Below are 17,385 nucleotides of genomic sequence, written 5' to 3'. Positions count from 1 at the left end.
CTCAGAATCAGCAGTAAAATCTACAATGCATAATGATAGTAGGTTCTCAAATAAACAGGATCTTGGACAGAGTGCATAAAAAAAGTGCACCGAAAATTGAGTAAACAACAGCAAGACAATCTGCATCTTCTCAGTTTGTGGAGGAGATAAGCTGAAGCTGGGAAACACTTTCCGATATGTCCATTAACAGATGTACAACTTGTCCAGTCACTCAGGAGCTAATACTGCACTTTTCTGTTCTGTGCATAAAAAATGTCATGCCAAATGACTCTGAGTGGTATCCTTAATGACGAATTTACAACCATCAGTAAGGAGCCTTCTTCGATTGTCTGCATTAAAGCAGCAGTTGATTATAATCCTGCCCAGTGAAGCTTTTCCTTGGCCTTATTAAAAAGAGCAGCATACAAGGCAATCATACCCTTGGGTGTCTTTTGACTTGCTCAGAAGTATGGCTTAAGTGTTGATTTCTTTTCCAAAACCACCCAAATTCCATTTTACAAAGATGACACATCTGTTGCCTAAAATCAAATGACATGGGAATTACAATGAATGCCCTCATTGCTCACCTGGCATTAAAAATAGTACCAGGTTTCACAGACAATATTTAGCTGGACATATCTGTCAACTCTCAGTGCTGTGCATGGGAAATAGGCAAACGTCTCCCTCTTTTCATCGTCCCACAGTTTGGGCCTTCTCTCATGCCTTTGTAATGCAGTGCTGCAGTCTCTCTCAGAGATCCTATATGCTTGATGGCTTCTTCCCCATCTTCTGGCCCTCGAAGCACTCTTACTGCATTGCGCAAGAGAAGCTTGACACATCTGGAAATGAATTGTGAGTCAGTGGGCACCTTCAATAACTGGAAAGATAAAATAAAGTCTGATTTTCCTTTTTGTCAAGTCTCTTTTCTAAGGATTAGATTTATTAACAACACAAAAGATTCCAAAGCAGGTTCATGGTAACACAGAGTATGTAGTAAAAGACAAAGGAGATCTTTCCAGCTTCCATTAGTGTCTGCAGGAAGCGCCAATGCCCTTTCCTCTGGATAGCTTTCTATCCAACTTTAGGAAACACAGATGTATTTCTATAGTACATCCCAATATGTTTCAGTTCTACTTGTAAATCACTAATGAGTTTCTCCAAACCTCTCTTTATGTTCATGAGAATGTGGCTGAAGACTTTAGAGTTTAGTCAGTAAAAAACTGAAAACCAAGATCAATTACATTTTTGCTTGATCTGCTCTTTTTTTCTTCCATTCTGTTCCTCCCAGTGGATAATTTCTGGAAATTATTTCCACTGTATGAATGAAGTGAAGACATCTTGTGGGAATAGGAGAGATCTTGCAGGTCAATTCTGGGGAACGGCTTCACGTATTACAATTTTTTTTCCTTGCTTTTGCTTACCACACCTTTGCTCTTATTAGGTAGATAGAACTATTGACTTCGTGTGATGGCATGGCAGATTATTTAGTATCAGAGAGACATCAGTCAGCTAAGCGCTAACGAAAAAAATTTATAGATCTTCTTGAATATCAAAAAAGCTAGAGCTCAGCGTAATCATTCCAGCAATATGCATTCTAAAGAAAGCAATATACAGTTAAAAGGAAAAAAAAGATAAAATGAAATAGAGGAAACAAGACGACTGAGTTCCATCTAATATTTTCCATTTCCCCAGAACTGTTCATTATTCACTGACATACAAGCAATGGATGTGTTCCACTTAGAGTGAGAAGGAACTTGGTAATTTGCTTAATTTTTGTATAATTATCACTTTTTGAAATAAATATTTCATTCTATAAAACGCACAACTCCCTGCCTCTCTCTCTCCAATGTTCCAAAACCACTTTGAACTAATTTGGATCTCTGCTTGCAATTGTGTGCGTGTGTCTGTGTGTTAGTAGCACAGTACGTTCTCTGTGTCCATGTGCTGCAAATCCGGTTGACAGCAGCCTTGCGCCCTATTCTTTCCTGCTTGTCCTCCATCACAAATGCTAAGTGATCAAATAAATAAAAAAATTTTTTTCTTGCATTGAATTGTGCAACTTCCAGAACTTCTTCAGCCCAGTCTCATAGTTTTCAGAAGGGTCACTTCCTTTATAACAATTTTAAAAATTCGTAACACATACCTTTAAAATTTCTTTATAATTTAATAAAATATCATTTTTCATAAACATATGTTTTAAAATTTACCCTTAGGTTATGTAATGATTTTTGTTTTATAAATTATTTCCACTATCAGGTCTTTGGGACTAACTGTATCTTTGGCATAATTATGCTTATCAAGTTCTGTGAGGTCTGAGAAAGCTCTGAAAGACGTTTCAACACAATTTTTTTCAAGTTTAAGATACCTCAAGTGAGTTTCTGTGCTGTGAGGCCTCATTTAAATTCCACAGTGTGGCACCTCATTTGAGGTGATAACCTGCAGTGATTAAGTAAGTATACTGAATTTTGGCTACTGCAAGGAATGTACATCCTGATGGACTCTTCAGGCAAGAAAAGCAAGACCCACCAAGGAAATAGAAATATGACTCTAAAAGTCCCACCTGGGGTGCCTTGGAATGGATGTGAAAGTCTGGTCAAATGCAGACTGCTCAAGCACTAGTAGTTTTATAAGCCTAAGAAGGTGAGAGAGACAAGATGGATGGAAGAGAGAGAAAGTTTTGCCATAGTCCTTACCCTCATTGCTAGGGGTTTCAGTAAAATTTAAATCTGTTTATTATTTATTATAGTGCCCATTATTCTATAATGGATAGTGGGATCCCCTTCTGCCAGGGGCCATGTGCCAATTCATTCTTGAATGTCTCCAGGAAGCATTGCAGCTCTTAGATGTTCTCTTTGTCAGAAATTCAGGGATCGCCTCTGTGTCAAGGTAATTCTGGACACTGGGCGAGAAATGTGTAGGAGGTCGAACTACCTTACCCCATCTGGCCATGTCCTAAAGGTCCTTTCGAGATGGAGGACTTATTACTTAAAAGGAAATGGAAACAGATGCTTCCATGAGCAAAGTCAAGAAGGAGCTATTAAGTTGGAAAAGAGAAGAAACATCAGATAGGCCTGATCTTCTGTGTTTGATAGGCATGGGAACTCCGTGGACCAAACTAGGGGATCCTTACTTTTTGAGCATAAGCACTGTACCCTGAGAAGACTTCTTACACAAAATGTATTAGCTGAAGGATCTTAGCCTTGTCTAGTAACGTATTTTCACACAGGAAGGATTGAATAGTGCTTACTGTTCTAGTTAGGATGGTTTTGGCTGTTGATTGTTAATGCATTTACCACTGTAAACCGCTTCCAAAATCTCTGAAGAAGCAGGTGGAAGGCCAAGAAGATGAGAAATACACGGAGTACTCAATTAAGCAGAGGTCATAAATGAACCTCGTTTTGAGAGGCATCATCAAGAATTTGTCTGAAAAGAGAAATTTGCAAAGAAGGAAGCAGGTGTCAAATTCCGTTTGGCAGCTGGATGCTGAATAGTGTTTAAAATGGAAAACTACCTGATCTAAAGCTCAAGACACTGAGAGGATGTACCTTAACAAGTGGAAGGGAACACATATCGATGGGGTTTATGACACTTGGGCTGTAGGGAGGGTGCTGAACAGTGAGGAAAAGTGCTGATGTGACTGAATTCTGGTGGGATTTAGGACACTGGCACTGTCAGTGAGGAGGAACTTGAGAATGATTTTTGAGCTCTATATTCAAACAGCTGTCTGTCTTCCGCAGCAAGCTGTAGAAAAATAGAGGTTTTGAACCATTAGAGAAGCAAAGGAAGTGCAATAGCCCAGATTTTGATCATAATTACACCCAGGTGGTTCTGAAGTGACTACACCTGTGTTGTTGAAGTTACACCAGTGCAAAACTTGTGAGAACTGAATCAAGCCCTTTGTTTTCTCGCATTTGCGTACCGAAAGAGCACTCTCACAGCTCTTAGTAAATAATAAATTAATAATGACATGATGATCTCCCTTATGACTGGAAGAAGTGCAGAAAAATTAGTGTCAGAGTAAGAATTGGCTTGCAAGATTCTTTGAATGTGTCATTTATAGATTTTTATCAGATACATGACGCTTTGCTGGGCGGATTTTAATTTTTATTTCAAACATCAGAAACATCAAATTTAGTCAGTTAGTGTGTGGTGAACAATACAAAGCCTACATCGTAAAGCTAATAGATCAAAGGAGTAAGACCTCTGGTCTGTTCATCTTAAAACACCTTTAAATCCCCAGCAAAAAGTAGTAGTGAAAACAACTAATGAAAGCAAGTGCTTTTGCTGTCTCACTGCTGTAAAGCAAATAGTATTTTGTAGTTGGTTTCGTTTGTGTTTCCCCATTTGTGCCTCAGAATACACCAGACTGCAATGTTACATCACGTTTTTAATGACTGGAACTATGTCCTGAGATCCCCCTCTGACCACACCGCAACTTCCTTCTTTCTTTTTCCCCTCCCGGCTGGAGGGCTGTATGTAATTATGCTGAGGACATAATTCAATTAATTATTGACAGAACACGTAATCACCGCTCAGATCTCTCTCTGATAAATCTCTTCGCTGCTCTTTGACTTCTGTTTGTCGTGCATTAGGGAGGTGGAAAGGCAGTAAAAATGCATTTTAAAGATAGGACGTTTCTCAATACTCTGTATCAGCCCGAGAGGCTTCTGACACCCTGGGCTCTTTAGATGTAAAGCACATTGTTGTCATCCGTGCTAAACAAGCGTCCTCGAGAAAGCTCAGCGGGATGGAGGCTTATGATTCATTTTAAGCGGAGGATATAATGGGAGCAGATAACTTTGATTTGTGCAAAGGGAAAGTGTGATCTCTTTCAGGGATTCCGGGCATTCGCAGCAATTTTTTCTTCTGCTGCTGATTAAAGAGAAAGTGATAAATATAGAGCTCTGTGTTCAGTCTAAAGGAGGAACGTAGCTTTAGAAAGCTGATTTATTTAGGAAAAAAAAAAAAAAAAAAAAGAAAAATAATCCTGACCTGCAATAGCCTTTGACCAAAATCTTCTAGTAGCAGAAAGTAAAGACGAGGCTGTTTCTGTAACTATTAAAACCCAAGTAAGGACAGTGATCATTTCTGTCCATATGACCAGAAAATGTCCTGGAGGCTGAGCCGGGGTGGGGACGTGCCCGGGGGTTGCCCGTATTTTCGGATTACAACTAAAGCATGCCAAAAGCGGGTAAGAAAAAGAGATAACGAGGTGGCAAAGCAAAGAAGAGCTTTATTGGAAAATATGGAAAACCAAACTGTGAGGGGAAAAAAAAAAAAAGAAAAAAAAAAGTAATTATGTAGATAGAGGCTGCCCTCGTAGACCGTGCAACCTCGGCTAACCCCATGTCGGCTTCGAGGATGAGTGCGGAGCCACACGGTTTCTGACACACTCTGAGCATCAGCTCCGGCCTTCACGCAGCTCCAGGAGCCGAGCTTAGCTCTACCAAGGATCCTGGCTCGGCGTGGGGCTTCTCCGCCGCCTGCCCTCGGGGGTGAACAGCCGGGTGGTACCGGCCTCCCCCGGCGGCTGCGGGCAACGGGGCGGTGCCCCCCGTGCCGCCCCGCTGCCCGCAGCCGCCGGGAGGAAAAAGTCCTTTTACCAGAAAGCCCGGTGTGGGCGCCTGCCTCACCTCCTCTCGCCTCCTTCTAAGATGTGCCAACATGACTTTCGTTCTTTCCGTCTCGGGAACAACGTTCAAAGGACGTCGCCGTCCTTAGGCAACAGGCAGCCGGGTTTTGCTGATGCTCTGGGAGCGGGGAAAAGCGCTCCTTCGTGGGGTCGCGGGGAGGGAGCCGAGGCTGATGAGCCCGTGCACCGGGAGTCAGGCGCGAACGGTGGCTGGAAGCAGTTCAGGCATTGACACCTTTACCGTGCCTGGGCGGACGCTGCCCATGCCAGGAGGAGCGGGGTGATGCCCCGCCGCAGCCCGCCCTGCTGGGGCTGCCGCGGAGGTTCCCCCTCCGCTCCGGGGCTTCTCGGAGGGCTCTGTGCCTAGCGGCCAACCGGCAGCCGAGGGAAGCAAGCCCACCTCGGGCTCTCGCCCCGCCGCTCCGACACCACCGGGGGTGCCCGAGCAGGGCGGAGCCGGTACATCCCTGGGCTCGGTGCCGCGGGAGGCCGGCCGGGCGGGTCCGCTCCTGGGGCAGCGGAAAGGTGAAGCGCTGAAGGGGGTTAGGGGCTAGCAGGGAAGGCTGCACGGCCAGGTGGGTCAGCGGGCCAAAAGCGGGCTCCTGAACTGGATCTTTTGACACCTCAGCCAAAATGGCCCGATTTCCAGGGGCGCTGCGCTCCCGCCGTTCCCGCCGAGGGCAGGGGCTGCGGGGGCGAAAGGGCCCGAGGAGCGCGATCGGAGCCGCTGGTTCAGCTGTGAGAACCGCCCTGTGCCGCTTGTCTTGCGTGTACCGGCGGGAGCGGTTACATGGGCTGATGTAAACCGTGAATGTTGAGAGACAGGGTCTTCGCGGGGACAGAGGAACGTTGTCATGGCCAAGGAAGGGGCTATAAAGTCCTCACAAACAGCTTTCCGCAGGTTTAGCTTAGTACTGCGGGCGCGACTCGGTTCCTCAGCTGCGGGGAGTGGCGTCCCCGGCTTGCCTTACCTTCGGGCGGTACCCCCGTCTCCAAAACTTAGGGGCTGAACAGCTCGGGCACCTCGTCCCGCTGCTGTCAAGGACAGCGAGGCGTTCAGAGGCACAACAGGAGGTGCTTCAACACCCGCTGTTTCTGGGCGGCTTTGCACAGCTCCTGCGGGGGTTGCGGGATGCTCTCCACGCTCGGCTTCACCTGTCGGGCTCCGAGGGAGCGAGCTCCGGCACCCCGCACCCTTTGAAACGCCCCGGGGAGGAGATTAAGCCTCGCACCGCCGGGCTGGACGCTGCCCTCCTGCCCGAGCCCCGCAGCCGCCGTCGCTCGACCGGAGACGGCTCCGCCTCGCCGCAGGTGCGGGTCGCGCTGCCCCCGGCCGGGCACCGGCTCCGGCACCGTCTGCGCGCCCGCGACGGGACTTTCTCGGCGGGGCGGCTCTCCCGGCCAGAACGGCTTTACCCCGCCTGTTTTTTTGGCCGGGATTCACTTGCCTGCACGGCGCCGGCCAGCCCTGCACCTTCGCCCTCTCGGGGCTCAGCCCCGGGGGCGGCTCGCCGGGGTCAGAGGGAGAGCGCACCGTCCTCCAGACTGGTCTCTAGGACCACCGAGGTGCTCCCTTGGCCCGGGGGACGCCCAATAGCCCCTCTAGTCCCTCGGGTCGCGGGCGGTGCGCGCTCCTGCCGCAGCCGAGCGGGAGCCCGTCGCCGGGCGCGGCAGCGGCTCGCCGCCCCCGGGCCCCCAGCAGCGCATCCTCTCCCGCCTGCCGCTTCGCCTTCCCCTCCTCGGCTGCGGGGAGGGTATTGCGAGTCAGGCAAAAGGGAAAGTGAACGTAGCGGTCTGAGGATAGAGAGAGGCAGTCAAGGTTAGACATGTATTTACTCAACCTTTATTATTTAAAAAAATTCATAAAAAAAAAAAGGTGAACGAACGTCTTACAAAACCCCCCCACATAAATAGGACATTCCGTTCAGCTCTGGCTATTGGCAGTTCTAGTATTTGACAACATCAGACGCGATTTCCTGGCATTAGAGAAACCCATTTCAAAATCGGTCATCACAAAGAAATACTAGAAATCCCAGTTAGCACTTGCTAGGCAGCACGGAGCACTTGTACACAACTTTTCATACACACACCCGCGCACACACGCAGCCGGGAACAGATCCCGTAGGAAGAGAGCCTCCTTAAAAAATAGTAAACGCTTCTCAAAAAAAAAAAAAAAAAAAGGGAAAAAGAAAAAAGAAGAGTTATTTACAAAACGCACATGGAAATACAGTATTGACAGAGCGTGGCTGGCAAATCAACATGATTTGAATAGAGAAAGGACTATGGCACATCTTGCTCGAAAGCTCGCACAGCAGCCTCCTTCGAGTGTCCCCGGGGGAAGACAGCTCCTGCCATCCGCCTCGCAGCGCCTTCTCCCTCCCCACCTCTCCTCCCGCCCTCCCCTCGCCTCTCCACCCCTGCGCTTCTTGCCAGGTCCTTTTTACACTTGGATGACCACCGTGCTGGGGCTCTGGAGCTGGGTTTTGTACTGGTCTAGCCAGCTCCTCAGCTCCGAGATCTTGTAGCCCTCTGGTCCTCTGCCTCCCTGGTACATCACCTTCTCCTCCTGGATGACGTAGAGCCTTTCGAAGTAGGCACCGTAGGCGGCGCTGGAAGCATTGTCCATGGTGTCAACGGCCAGGGGGCAATTGGGCGCCCCTTCCCTCATCAGCTGAGCTGCCCGCAGCCTGTCCTGGAGGCACTGGTGCTTGGGGATGTTGTAGGCTGCGTCCGAGCTGACCCAGCCGTCGGAGGGGTGTGCTTCTTCGATGTACACCAGCAGGAAGTCAGCAATGTCCACGAAGTGCGCGGCCAGGCGCTGGAAGGACCTCAGGCGGGCCATGAACGGGGGTCAGGTGCAGCTGCCGAAGTTGAGGATGAGGGGTCTCTTGCCGCGGGCGAAGTCCAGGATGCGGAGCCTCTTCTGCCCGTCCAGCTGGATCACCTCGGGGTTCGGGGCTAAGGAGCCCACGTGCGCCGACTTGAAGAAGTCGAGCTTCTGCCCGTGCCACACGGCTTTCAGAGACTCCAGCGTGAACATGCGGTTGGAGTCGGACACGCAGACCGGCGGGTCGTCGGGGGGCGGCCCCTCGCTGGCGCTGGCCACCTCCTCCGGCGTGGGCATCAGCAGCATCTTCTTCCTAATGCACAGAAAATCCAGGAGCCAGAGCATCACGGCGGTGAGCAGGAAGCGGGGGAAGAGGAGGATGCAGGCGGCCGCCTGGGTGAGCAGCTGCAAGGTGTGAACGCCAAGGGAGTGGAGCATCGCGGCGGCTTGTGCTGCAGGGCGCTGGCTGCCTGGGGGCCCCCACGCACCCTGCTTGCCGGGGTCTGTGCAGCACAGCTGAGATCCCGCTTCTCTTTAAGCCCATTTTATAGTCAGGGATTTAAATGAAAAGTGACTCCACCTCCGGCCAGAACCCGCCCCTCTGGAACTTGAGCCTGGGGATTACCTACCCCTCCACTCTAATGACCTAAAAATACACAGACAAAAGGGGAGAGAGCCCCGGCGGGAGCTGCGAGGGACGTGCAACGAAGCAGGGAGCAGCCGCTATCAGGCACCAGCAGAGAGTCCGAGATAGGGCACCGCCGGGGTCCCCGGCCGCAGATAGCGGCGGGCGCTCACAAACAGCCCCGCCAAGGACAATGCAACAGGCGCCGCCCGCCCCCCGGCCCGGCCCGGCCCGGCCCGGCCCCGCACGGGCTGTGCGCGGCAGCGGCAGCGGGGGCCGGGGCCGTCCCGGCAGCGCCTGCAGGTGACAGGGACGGGCCGCCCGCGCCGCGTCCCTCCCCGCTCCTCCCTCCCCTCCCCTCCCCGCCCCGCCAGCCCGGTCGCCCCCGGGCACGGTCTCCGCCCCGCCACACGCCCCGGCGCCGCGGGGAGCACCCGGGGCTGGAACCTGCGGGCGCGCCGCGCCCGCATCCCTCCCGCCGCGGCCGCGGGACGGCAGGCGGCCGCTGCCCCGGTCCGCGGGAAGCTCCGCGCCTGGCGGCGGGCGGCCCGGGCCCCGGCGCGGGGGGGTGCCAGGTGGGCGCCGGCCGGCGGGCGCTGCCCCGCGGCGGAGGAGGGGCGCGGGGCGGCGCTCCCGCCGCTAGGGGTAGCTGTTGCCCGAGAAGCCGCCGCGGCGGCGGCTGCGGCGGCGGGGAGCCGCGGGGCCCTGCCGTCCCCCGGCCCGCAGGTCTCGGTGTCCCCGCCGCCTGGCCCCGGGCCCCGAGTCGGAGGGGCCGTGCCCCCGGCGGTGGGTCTCTCCCAGGGGTGGAGATCGCCGGCCTCCCCCGAAGGACTTCGGGACTGAGGGTCACCACGGGCAGCCCCGGGGTCGCAGGAGGCGGCGAGGGCCGGGCTGGCCCCGGGGCGTGCGCCGAGGCGTGAAGGCGGGGCTCGGCCGCGCTCGACGCCAGGCTGGGCAGGGCAGTTGCCGCATTCCCAGGGATGATCGTCCTGTCCCGTCCCGTCCCGTCCCGTCCCGTCCCGTCCTGTCCCGGCGTGTGTGTCCCTCGGACTTCTCCTGCCAGCTCAGCTGTGACCGCACTCTCCCACACTGCGGAGCTGGTGCCTGGCCGGTGCCGCGGAGGGTCCCACGATGGATGGGCAGCAGGGACAGTGGAGGCGGCAGGAGAGCACTGCCTCCGCGATGTCCTCCTGTTCGCGGAGGGTCCTGCTGCATCCAAGTGAGCTATAAGTCGGGGCAGATGCTCACTTCCAGCGACCCGGGAGGAGGCAGTGATATTTTTTTCTGTTGCCAAGTGAAGCAGAAGCACAAGCTTCTCATGTGAGCAGGTCTACCAAAGTCCTTAAACAGAAGGGTGAAGTGTCACCTCGTGAACGTGGTCCGGTAGACCTGTGTGCTGTCCACAGAGCGGACATACAAGGGCTGGTTTTAGGTTGGGTGGGCTATGTGTCAAGTGCTTGCAGTGCGTGGAGCTGAGCACTGACTGGCCACCTTCAGTCTTCACCCAGTCAGGAGGAATTTATGACCCATAAATCCCTTCTTGCTGGACTAGATGGAGACCTGTCCCAGAGGTACGGTGCTTAAATCTAGTTCAGTGTATAGACACAGCCCTAGACAAAACACACCAGCTCTGCTCACAGCCTTGCCACTCCACTGATGCACGGTTCCCAGCTTGCAGTGTACACATCTTTTCCTCACTAGCTTCTTCAGAAAGGGATATTAGTTGTCCAAAATGCTGAACACTGCCCTCTGCTATGCAAACGCGACTCATACATCACCGAGCTGCTACAGCTGCCGCTCACCCAGGTGCCTGCCGCGCTGACTTTGGGGCCGCACGATGCAAGCATTCAGTGTCCTGAGTGCTCCATTTCTGCCAGGTCTCTGGCTGCCGATTCCCAGAGATCCCAAGGACCTGCAACTCCCCCCGGGTGTAGCCCGCACTTCTCCAAATGTGCCTGTGCGTGCCTTCGTGCTTCCCGTCTAACATCTGCAAAATGGAAAAATTAATGCTGAGCCTCCTCATGGGAGTCTAAGCGGCTTACTTCATTTTTATGTAACTTATTACGAGAACTCTGAATAAAAGGCAAAATTAAAATCTCATTTTAATTTTTCTTTATCTGGTTCCGAATAGGTTGTTTTAGAGCAATATAATCGGGCGCCTGGTTTGCCGCCCTCCAGTGCACTGTCTGTAGTGGGTGTCAACAGCAAGTGAAGGGAACTCAGTGTTTTAGCATCTGAATGGAAATGTATGCTCCGGTCCTCCTAAAGCCATGTTCATACGCTAGCCTGATTAATAACTTTTTTTGGCATTCTGTGGTGCTCAGTCTAGGGAAAATTACTGAGTAGATATTTACTATATTGTCAAACTTATTTTGAACTCTTCATGTGGGCCTCTCACCACCTCTCTGTGCAGTTATGCAATCTTGAAAACCACAAATTAAAGCCTCTAAACAGACGCAATAACAAATTGTGGTAGCTCTGAAGAAACCCCCAGGAAAAAAAAAACTGATCTCTCAAAGCGACCTCTTCAAACTATGCTGACAGACAAAAGCCTGAGTAAACAGATGGGTTTGCAACCCTGAATATCAACAAACTTTGCTCTACTAGATCAGTGAGAGATATACCAAGGTAAAAAAGCGTGTTTGGTCTTATATAGCGCATTTGTAGCTGGGTAAGGACTTTGGAAATGATTTTTTCTCCCTTCCCTGGAAACAACTTTGCTTTATTTTTATGGCTTGAAGGAAACTTTTGAATTGGTGTTTCCTATTCAGCTGTGGATAGAGCAGAGAATGAAAGCATTTTTGCTACAGCGGCCCACCGCTACACTTTCCTACCGTAGGAAAATTCAAATATAACCCGAGGCCACTGTTTCATAGCAAAACAGTGGCTCTGCATGGCTCTACAAGCCACGCACCGATGCCTTCAGTCGAAGTACAGCAGTCGTGTATTTATACAAAACTCCGTGGGAAAGGGTGGAATTCCTTCTGCAGCCCTTTGGCTCTCGGGAGGTTTGAAGTGACGTGTCGCTGCTGCTCTCACTTCTGTGTTATGCTGGACGGTTTTCAAAATCATGCGTTTTCACTCTGGTAAACCCTCTCTCTACCTCACAAGGGCCGTACCTCCCAGTCGGATCTTGGATTATTTTTAGGTAGGTGAAGGTAGTCGGTCTTTCTAGGAATCCATAGCGCTGCTACTAATAGTGTGGGAACTTACATCTTCCTGTGCACTGAGGGTTTCATAGAATATATCCTAAAATATGGGATTTACAGTGGCACATCTGGTTATGGGTGGTTTTTACTCTTCTGCATGTGGTCTGTGGTTCAGCAGTCACTAACTTGAATATATACATTTGTGTGTGTTTGTCCCCGCATGAGTGCACATACGGGATTCACATTATTTCCTTTTTTGAAAACTTTATAGTTGTAGTTTTTCTTCATTCGATAAATGTAATTTATAACTCTTTTAAAGTTCTTTTCGTAAACAGGAGCTACAAAATAAATTCAGCAACTTATAAAAACAAAACCTGAAAAAAGCTGAAATTAAAAACATCAGGTCTGCTTTGATGTAGAGGATGTGTTGAAATGGTATATTTACATGTTTATTTTCTATTTTATAATTTCCTGTGCAAAGGCACGCAATACTTTCTGACAGGAAACTACATGTATTTTGGAAGAGTTCCACCTCTCATGTCATCTAAGCTACATGTTGTTAATGTGTTAGAACAGAACTTTATGTGAAGGAAACGAAAAAGACTTCGCTGAAGTTTGGATCTGGCCCTGAAATAAGAGCTGGACAATTTCTTCTTGGGTAAGCAGCTACCCGGTGACTACAGAGAGGTGCAGTAGCACAGTGGTAAATTACTCACCTGTCTGGTATCTGCAAGAAGTGGGTAAATGTTATATTGCTGAAATTGGAGGTGAATAAACTCCATTTGCAGTTGTTTGCTCTTAGTGACACCTCTGGAAAAAAGTTACTGTAAGCTGGAGCCTGTGCATGGCTCTGGCTGTCTGGACCTACACCCCTCTTAATCTTTCACCACTTTTAGATGACATTTGTTTTTCTTTCCTTCTCTTCTGTTTATTTTTTTTTAAAATATATATATGACTCAGAAAAAAACTTGCAAAGTCAAGTAGCTACCCAATGCTTTGAGTAGCTTTGAGAAGTGAAAGCAAAAAAGTGCCATGTCACAGATTGGTCTATAAAATCACTAGTGGAGCCATGGACTTTGACTCTCCCACCCCACCCTGGCATTCTCACATTCGAATACATGACAAGTATGTCATATATGACAAAGAGGTTCTCTGTGCTGAAACTTTTTTAATTTTTTTTTTTTTTCCCCACTGTTTGCTGACTCTCGGTTGAACTGGGAAGGAATTGTTTAATGTGGAGGGAGGACTGATTCTACAGCTACAGGTCTGTTAGTGCAACGCTCCGGTCTCACCCTGAGTAAGCAGAAACCAACATTTTCTTGAGTCTGTGAGCCACTTACCAAAGCTTTGTGACATGACCAAGTGTGCAGTTCCCCTGATATGTTAATGGGTTTCTGCACCTGCCTCCACGCTGCTGCTCGCTAGTGGCCCTGTTGTTCCAGCAGCCGGTCAGGCTCTGGTAGACACTAGATAACCAAAAGGATCTGGATTAAAGAATTCTGGTTTTTTAAACCCAGATGATATTGGTGACTGGGTTTACTTTAGGATCTCTAAAATAGGGTGTAATAGCACAACTTACGGTGCACCTTGCTGAGTGCCTAAAGGTGCAACTTTCCACCCCGTGACTCCTTCCTCACTTCTGCTTGTGCTGTGTCTTGTGTGATCCTGCAGTGACTTGTGGTCCCCTAGTTCACAGACTAAGGAGGCAGAAAAGCTGAGCTCTAGAAATTGAGTCATTTCCTGACACATTTGTTCACTAAACCAGCTCACGACAAAAGGAAATGTTCATGTGTGCGATGCAGAGAAGGCACAAGAGAAATGGCCCCAGCGTGCGGCCAAGGCAGGAGTAACAGGACCATCCCATCAGACTGTCTCAGCAGTATTATCAAACTGGGTGGGACTGCATAGTGAGAATGTGTCAAGAACAGGAATTTCCTGACAAGCTTTACTGCAAGCAAAATATATGTAGTCTTACCTTTTTGTGTAACGGAGGAGTACAGGAGGTGTACAGGAGATGACAGTGGCTGTTGCAAGGTCCTGCTCGGCAAGGGAGCCGAATGGGGCACACAGCCGGCTGCTGGGGTGAGCCAGCAATGTCAACTTCAGCAGTAGCTGCTACTACACTTCTGGATAATCAGATTATCCAGAAACCCCTGTGCCAACCACATCTCTGCTACCCATCAAGCAAACTGCTCAAAAGCTGCTGTGGCTCAATAGCTCAGGCTGGACCCCCTGGTAGTACAGTATAATTATAGTCATCTGAATGGTTCGCTCTGCAGCAAAGACAACAGTCTAGTCCAGAAGTGGAACCCCATAGAGTTACACTTAAGCGGCGACTTTATACACATTGAATACAGATTAAGTCCTTGGCAGAAAGTACTTTTTCCATTGTCTTTGTTCATACTGGTTTCAGGTGCGATGCAGAGGAGGATGAGAAGATGCAATTTGCTTGAATCTAAATCTCCTCTAAGAAGATTGTCACAAAATTCACCACGTGCAGTGTTTTATAACAGAGTATGTTTCAGCATACGACAGCAAATTTCAATACACTAACACTGTCTAGAAAGATGAGAACAGCAGGCTGATAACTAAGGTTAGTTTTTCGTCTTTTAAATGGCAGCACAGCAAGAGTATTTTCTCAAAATGTTAGGAGGATACTTTTGAGGTGACAGACGCAAGGCTTCGTTGGGGTAAAGGAACCACCACCCCTATGAGGCTCCCTTGCCATGGGGAAGACTCACTGCTGCCTGGCAGTCTTGGTCACAGACTGATTCTCAGAGCCCAGAGGTTTGCGTGGTGAAAGCCGTGAGCGATCAGCGGCAAAACTCCCGGCGCCAGGATTTTGCCCAAGCCATGTAGCATGATAACAGACCAAAGGAGGGCTGAAGACTCAGGGTGAAATTTCTGTCACGTCGCTTTCCTTAGCAAGTGCAGTAAAATACAAAGATTTTTCAAATAGTATAATTAAATAATTCCCAGGTTTTCAGGTGATTGCATGTCCCCTGCCTGAACCGACACACACGTTTGAATTTTCAATCTGTAACAGGCTCAGAGGGGACGGCAGGAAAAATAGCATTCAAAAAAACATTTATTCAAGAAAAATCCTTAGGGATCATGTCTAGGATAATCTTTTTCAGGGTGACCCTCATTTTCTACAATGTAATGGTTTTACCCAGCAGTGGTTTAATGGTTTTGAATGAGCTATAGAGTGGAGGAACAAATACTTTAGCAAGAACGGAGGGGTTTACTCAGAAAAGCAGGAGTATCAGCTCACTTTTGAATATAGACCGGAGATGTTTAATCTACTGACCTTTTATCCCCAACATCATTAAAATGTGTAGCACACACATGATGTGGTCTGGTTTTGTGTGAATGATCACTTTAAGCATGACAGACCTGTTCGAAGCAAGCGGCATGCCAAACGGGAGGCTGGAAGCCATCGTCGCTGTGCACTTAGGCTCTCATCAAATAACTCACTCGCTTCAAGCTTTTTCTTTAAACATAAATGTTTGTGAAGTTTTCCAGTGATTTTTTTTTCCTGGCATTTGTACCATGACTTATTATTTTTAGCCGTGTAAAATGGCATTATGCAATTGCTGAAATTTGTTTCCTTCAGCCCATGATGATTTATAAGTCTTAATTTCCAGGATACTCCCTTGAAGTTACCTTCTCTTTGTGACCTCAGGATTTCTCTTCCCAGACCTTTAGTATTTATTTTTACTATTTCTGTGGTTGGGGTTTGGCAATGTTGTTTTGGATTAATGACTAAACATACATAAGAACTGGAAGAAATACACGACTTAATCTCCTAATTTAATGGGTGGCTTGTTTATCAATAGTAGAAAAACATTTCTGGACAGGTTTGACACATCCTAATAATAGGCCTTTGCAGCCAGATAGAAAGATTTTGACGAGTCTGAACTGCATGTAATTCTTCACTTGTTCCAAGAGAGATGCAATTTGCTTATTTTATATTGCAGTGCAGTATGTCTTTCTAAAACTTTGCCCAGAAAGAATTGGAAGTGGAAGTCAGTTAGTTTGGACAAGTATGCATTGTTTATATGGAATATTTTAATTGACATAAAATTGTGTAAACCTGCTTGCTTCTCTGCTCTTGGATGAAGAAAAGATCTTTGGCGTAACAAGGGCCTGAATTTCTGCTCTGTTTTTTTTTTTTTTTTTTCTTTTATGCAGGAAACTGCAAATAATTTAATGCCCGGATGAAATTACTCAGCATTTTACTCAGTCGTTGAATTTTCCTCATAAGCAGTATATTTTGCTTTCATTGTATATACAGTAAGTTTTAAACTGGCGTCTTCTGATGATCTTTGCACTTTCTCTGTGTATTCTTATTTACCTTCATTGTTTATTTACTTAGGCTTAATTCCTTCCCTACACAGCCTACTGTGAATAAAATGTTCCTCTGAAAATGATTAATTTTGCACTTTGTTTACAGAATAGTCTTGCAGTGTTGTATCTGACACTCATTAGCAAGAAAACAGAAATAAAAGGAGAAACATTAGTTCTCACCATGGATCGTTTTGAATTCACTGGGATCAGGATCTGACCCAAAATGTTTAGGTTAGCTCAACAGCTCAAGTGGATTTGAAGGGTCTCAAAGTTTGTGCCTAACAGCACGTCCTCCTATGACTTTTTATTTTTAGCTGCTCAACAGTTCTTACTTTCTGTGAATTTTAAAGTTATTCTTAGACTAAGCAATAGCCTCTTCACAGGGAAAAAATGTGACACGCATCACTATGTGATACAGCTCATCATTTCATAGGGCCCATCATTTCCACCTGAAGCTCTGGCAGAAAAAAAACCAACCAAAGATTAAATGGTTATTTTAAACTTAGATATTAAATTTTGGGTTCCAATTCACTCTTCTCAGAATGTGTATTATTGTGGATACCTGGAGCGGTCCACCATTCTCTGTGAAACTTAATTTGAGGGCCACAGATTGCCTCTGAATGTTAACATATGTGCAAAACCACTTCCAGGAATCCAACTGTACGTTTATTTCTGACATTTTAATAAAATCGATTTTGTGAAAGTACTAATTCCTTGCTACTAGTTCTTACCTGAAACCAAATTTGAATTTTTTAAAACACGAAAGAGTGCTTTTTTTAGAAAAGATGTTCACAATCCCTTTTTTTAATGGGAATCTTACAAA

The 17,385-nt window shown here is 48.1% G+C and overlaps 1 protein-coding gene across 1 annotated transcript; it reads right to left on the bottom strand.

Moving 5' to 3' along the window:
• Nucleotides 1-8,051: 8,051 nt before the first annotated feature.
• On the bottom strand, nt 8,052-8,876 carry DIO3 (iodothyronine deiodinase 3). The gene has a single exon (XM_009987053.2). The coding sequence runs from the start codon at nt 8,874-8,876 to the stop codon at nt 8,052-8,054; it is 825 nt and encodes a 274-aa protein (XP_009985355.2).
• Between the last annotated feature and the right edge of the window lie 8,509 nt (nt 8,877-17,385).

The sequence above is a fragment of the Tauraco erythrolophus genome, chromosome 6 (genome assembly GCF_009769465.1).
Source record: "Tauraco erythrolophus isolate bTauEry1 chromosome 6, bTauEry1.pri, whole genome shotgun sequence".
In the NCBI taxonomy this organism is placed as follows: Eukaryota; Metazoa; Chordata; class Aves; order Musophagiformes; family Musophagidae; genus Tauraco; species Tauraco erythrolophus.
This window is presented reverse-complemented; position numbering and strand designations above follow the sequence as displayed.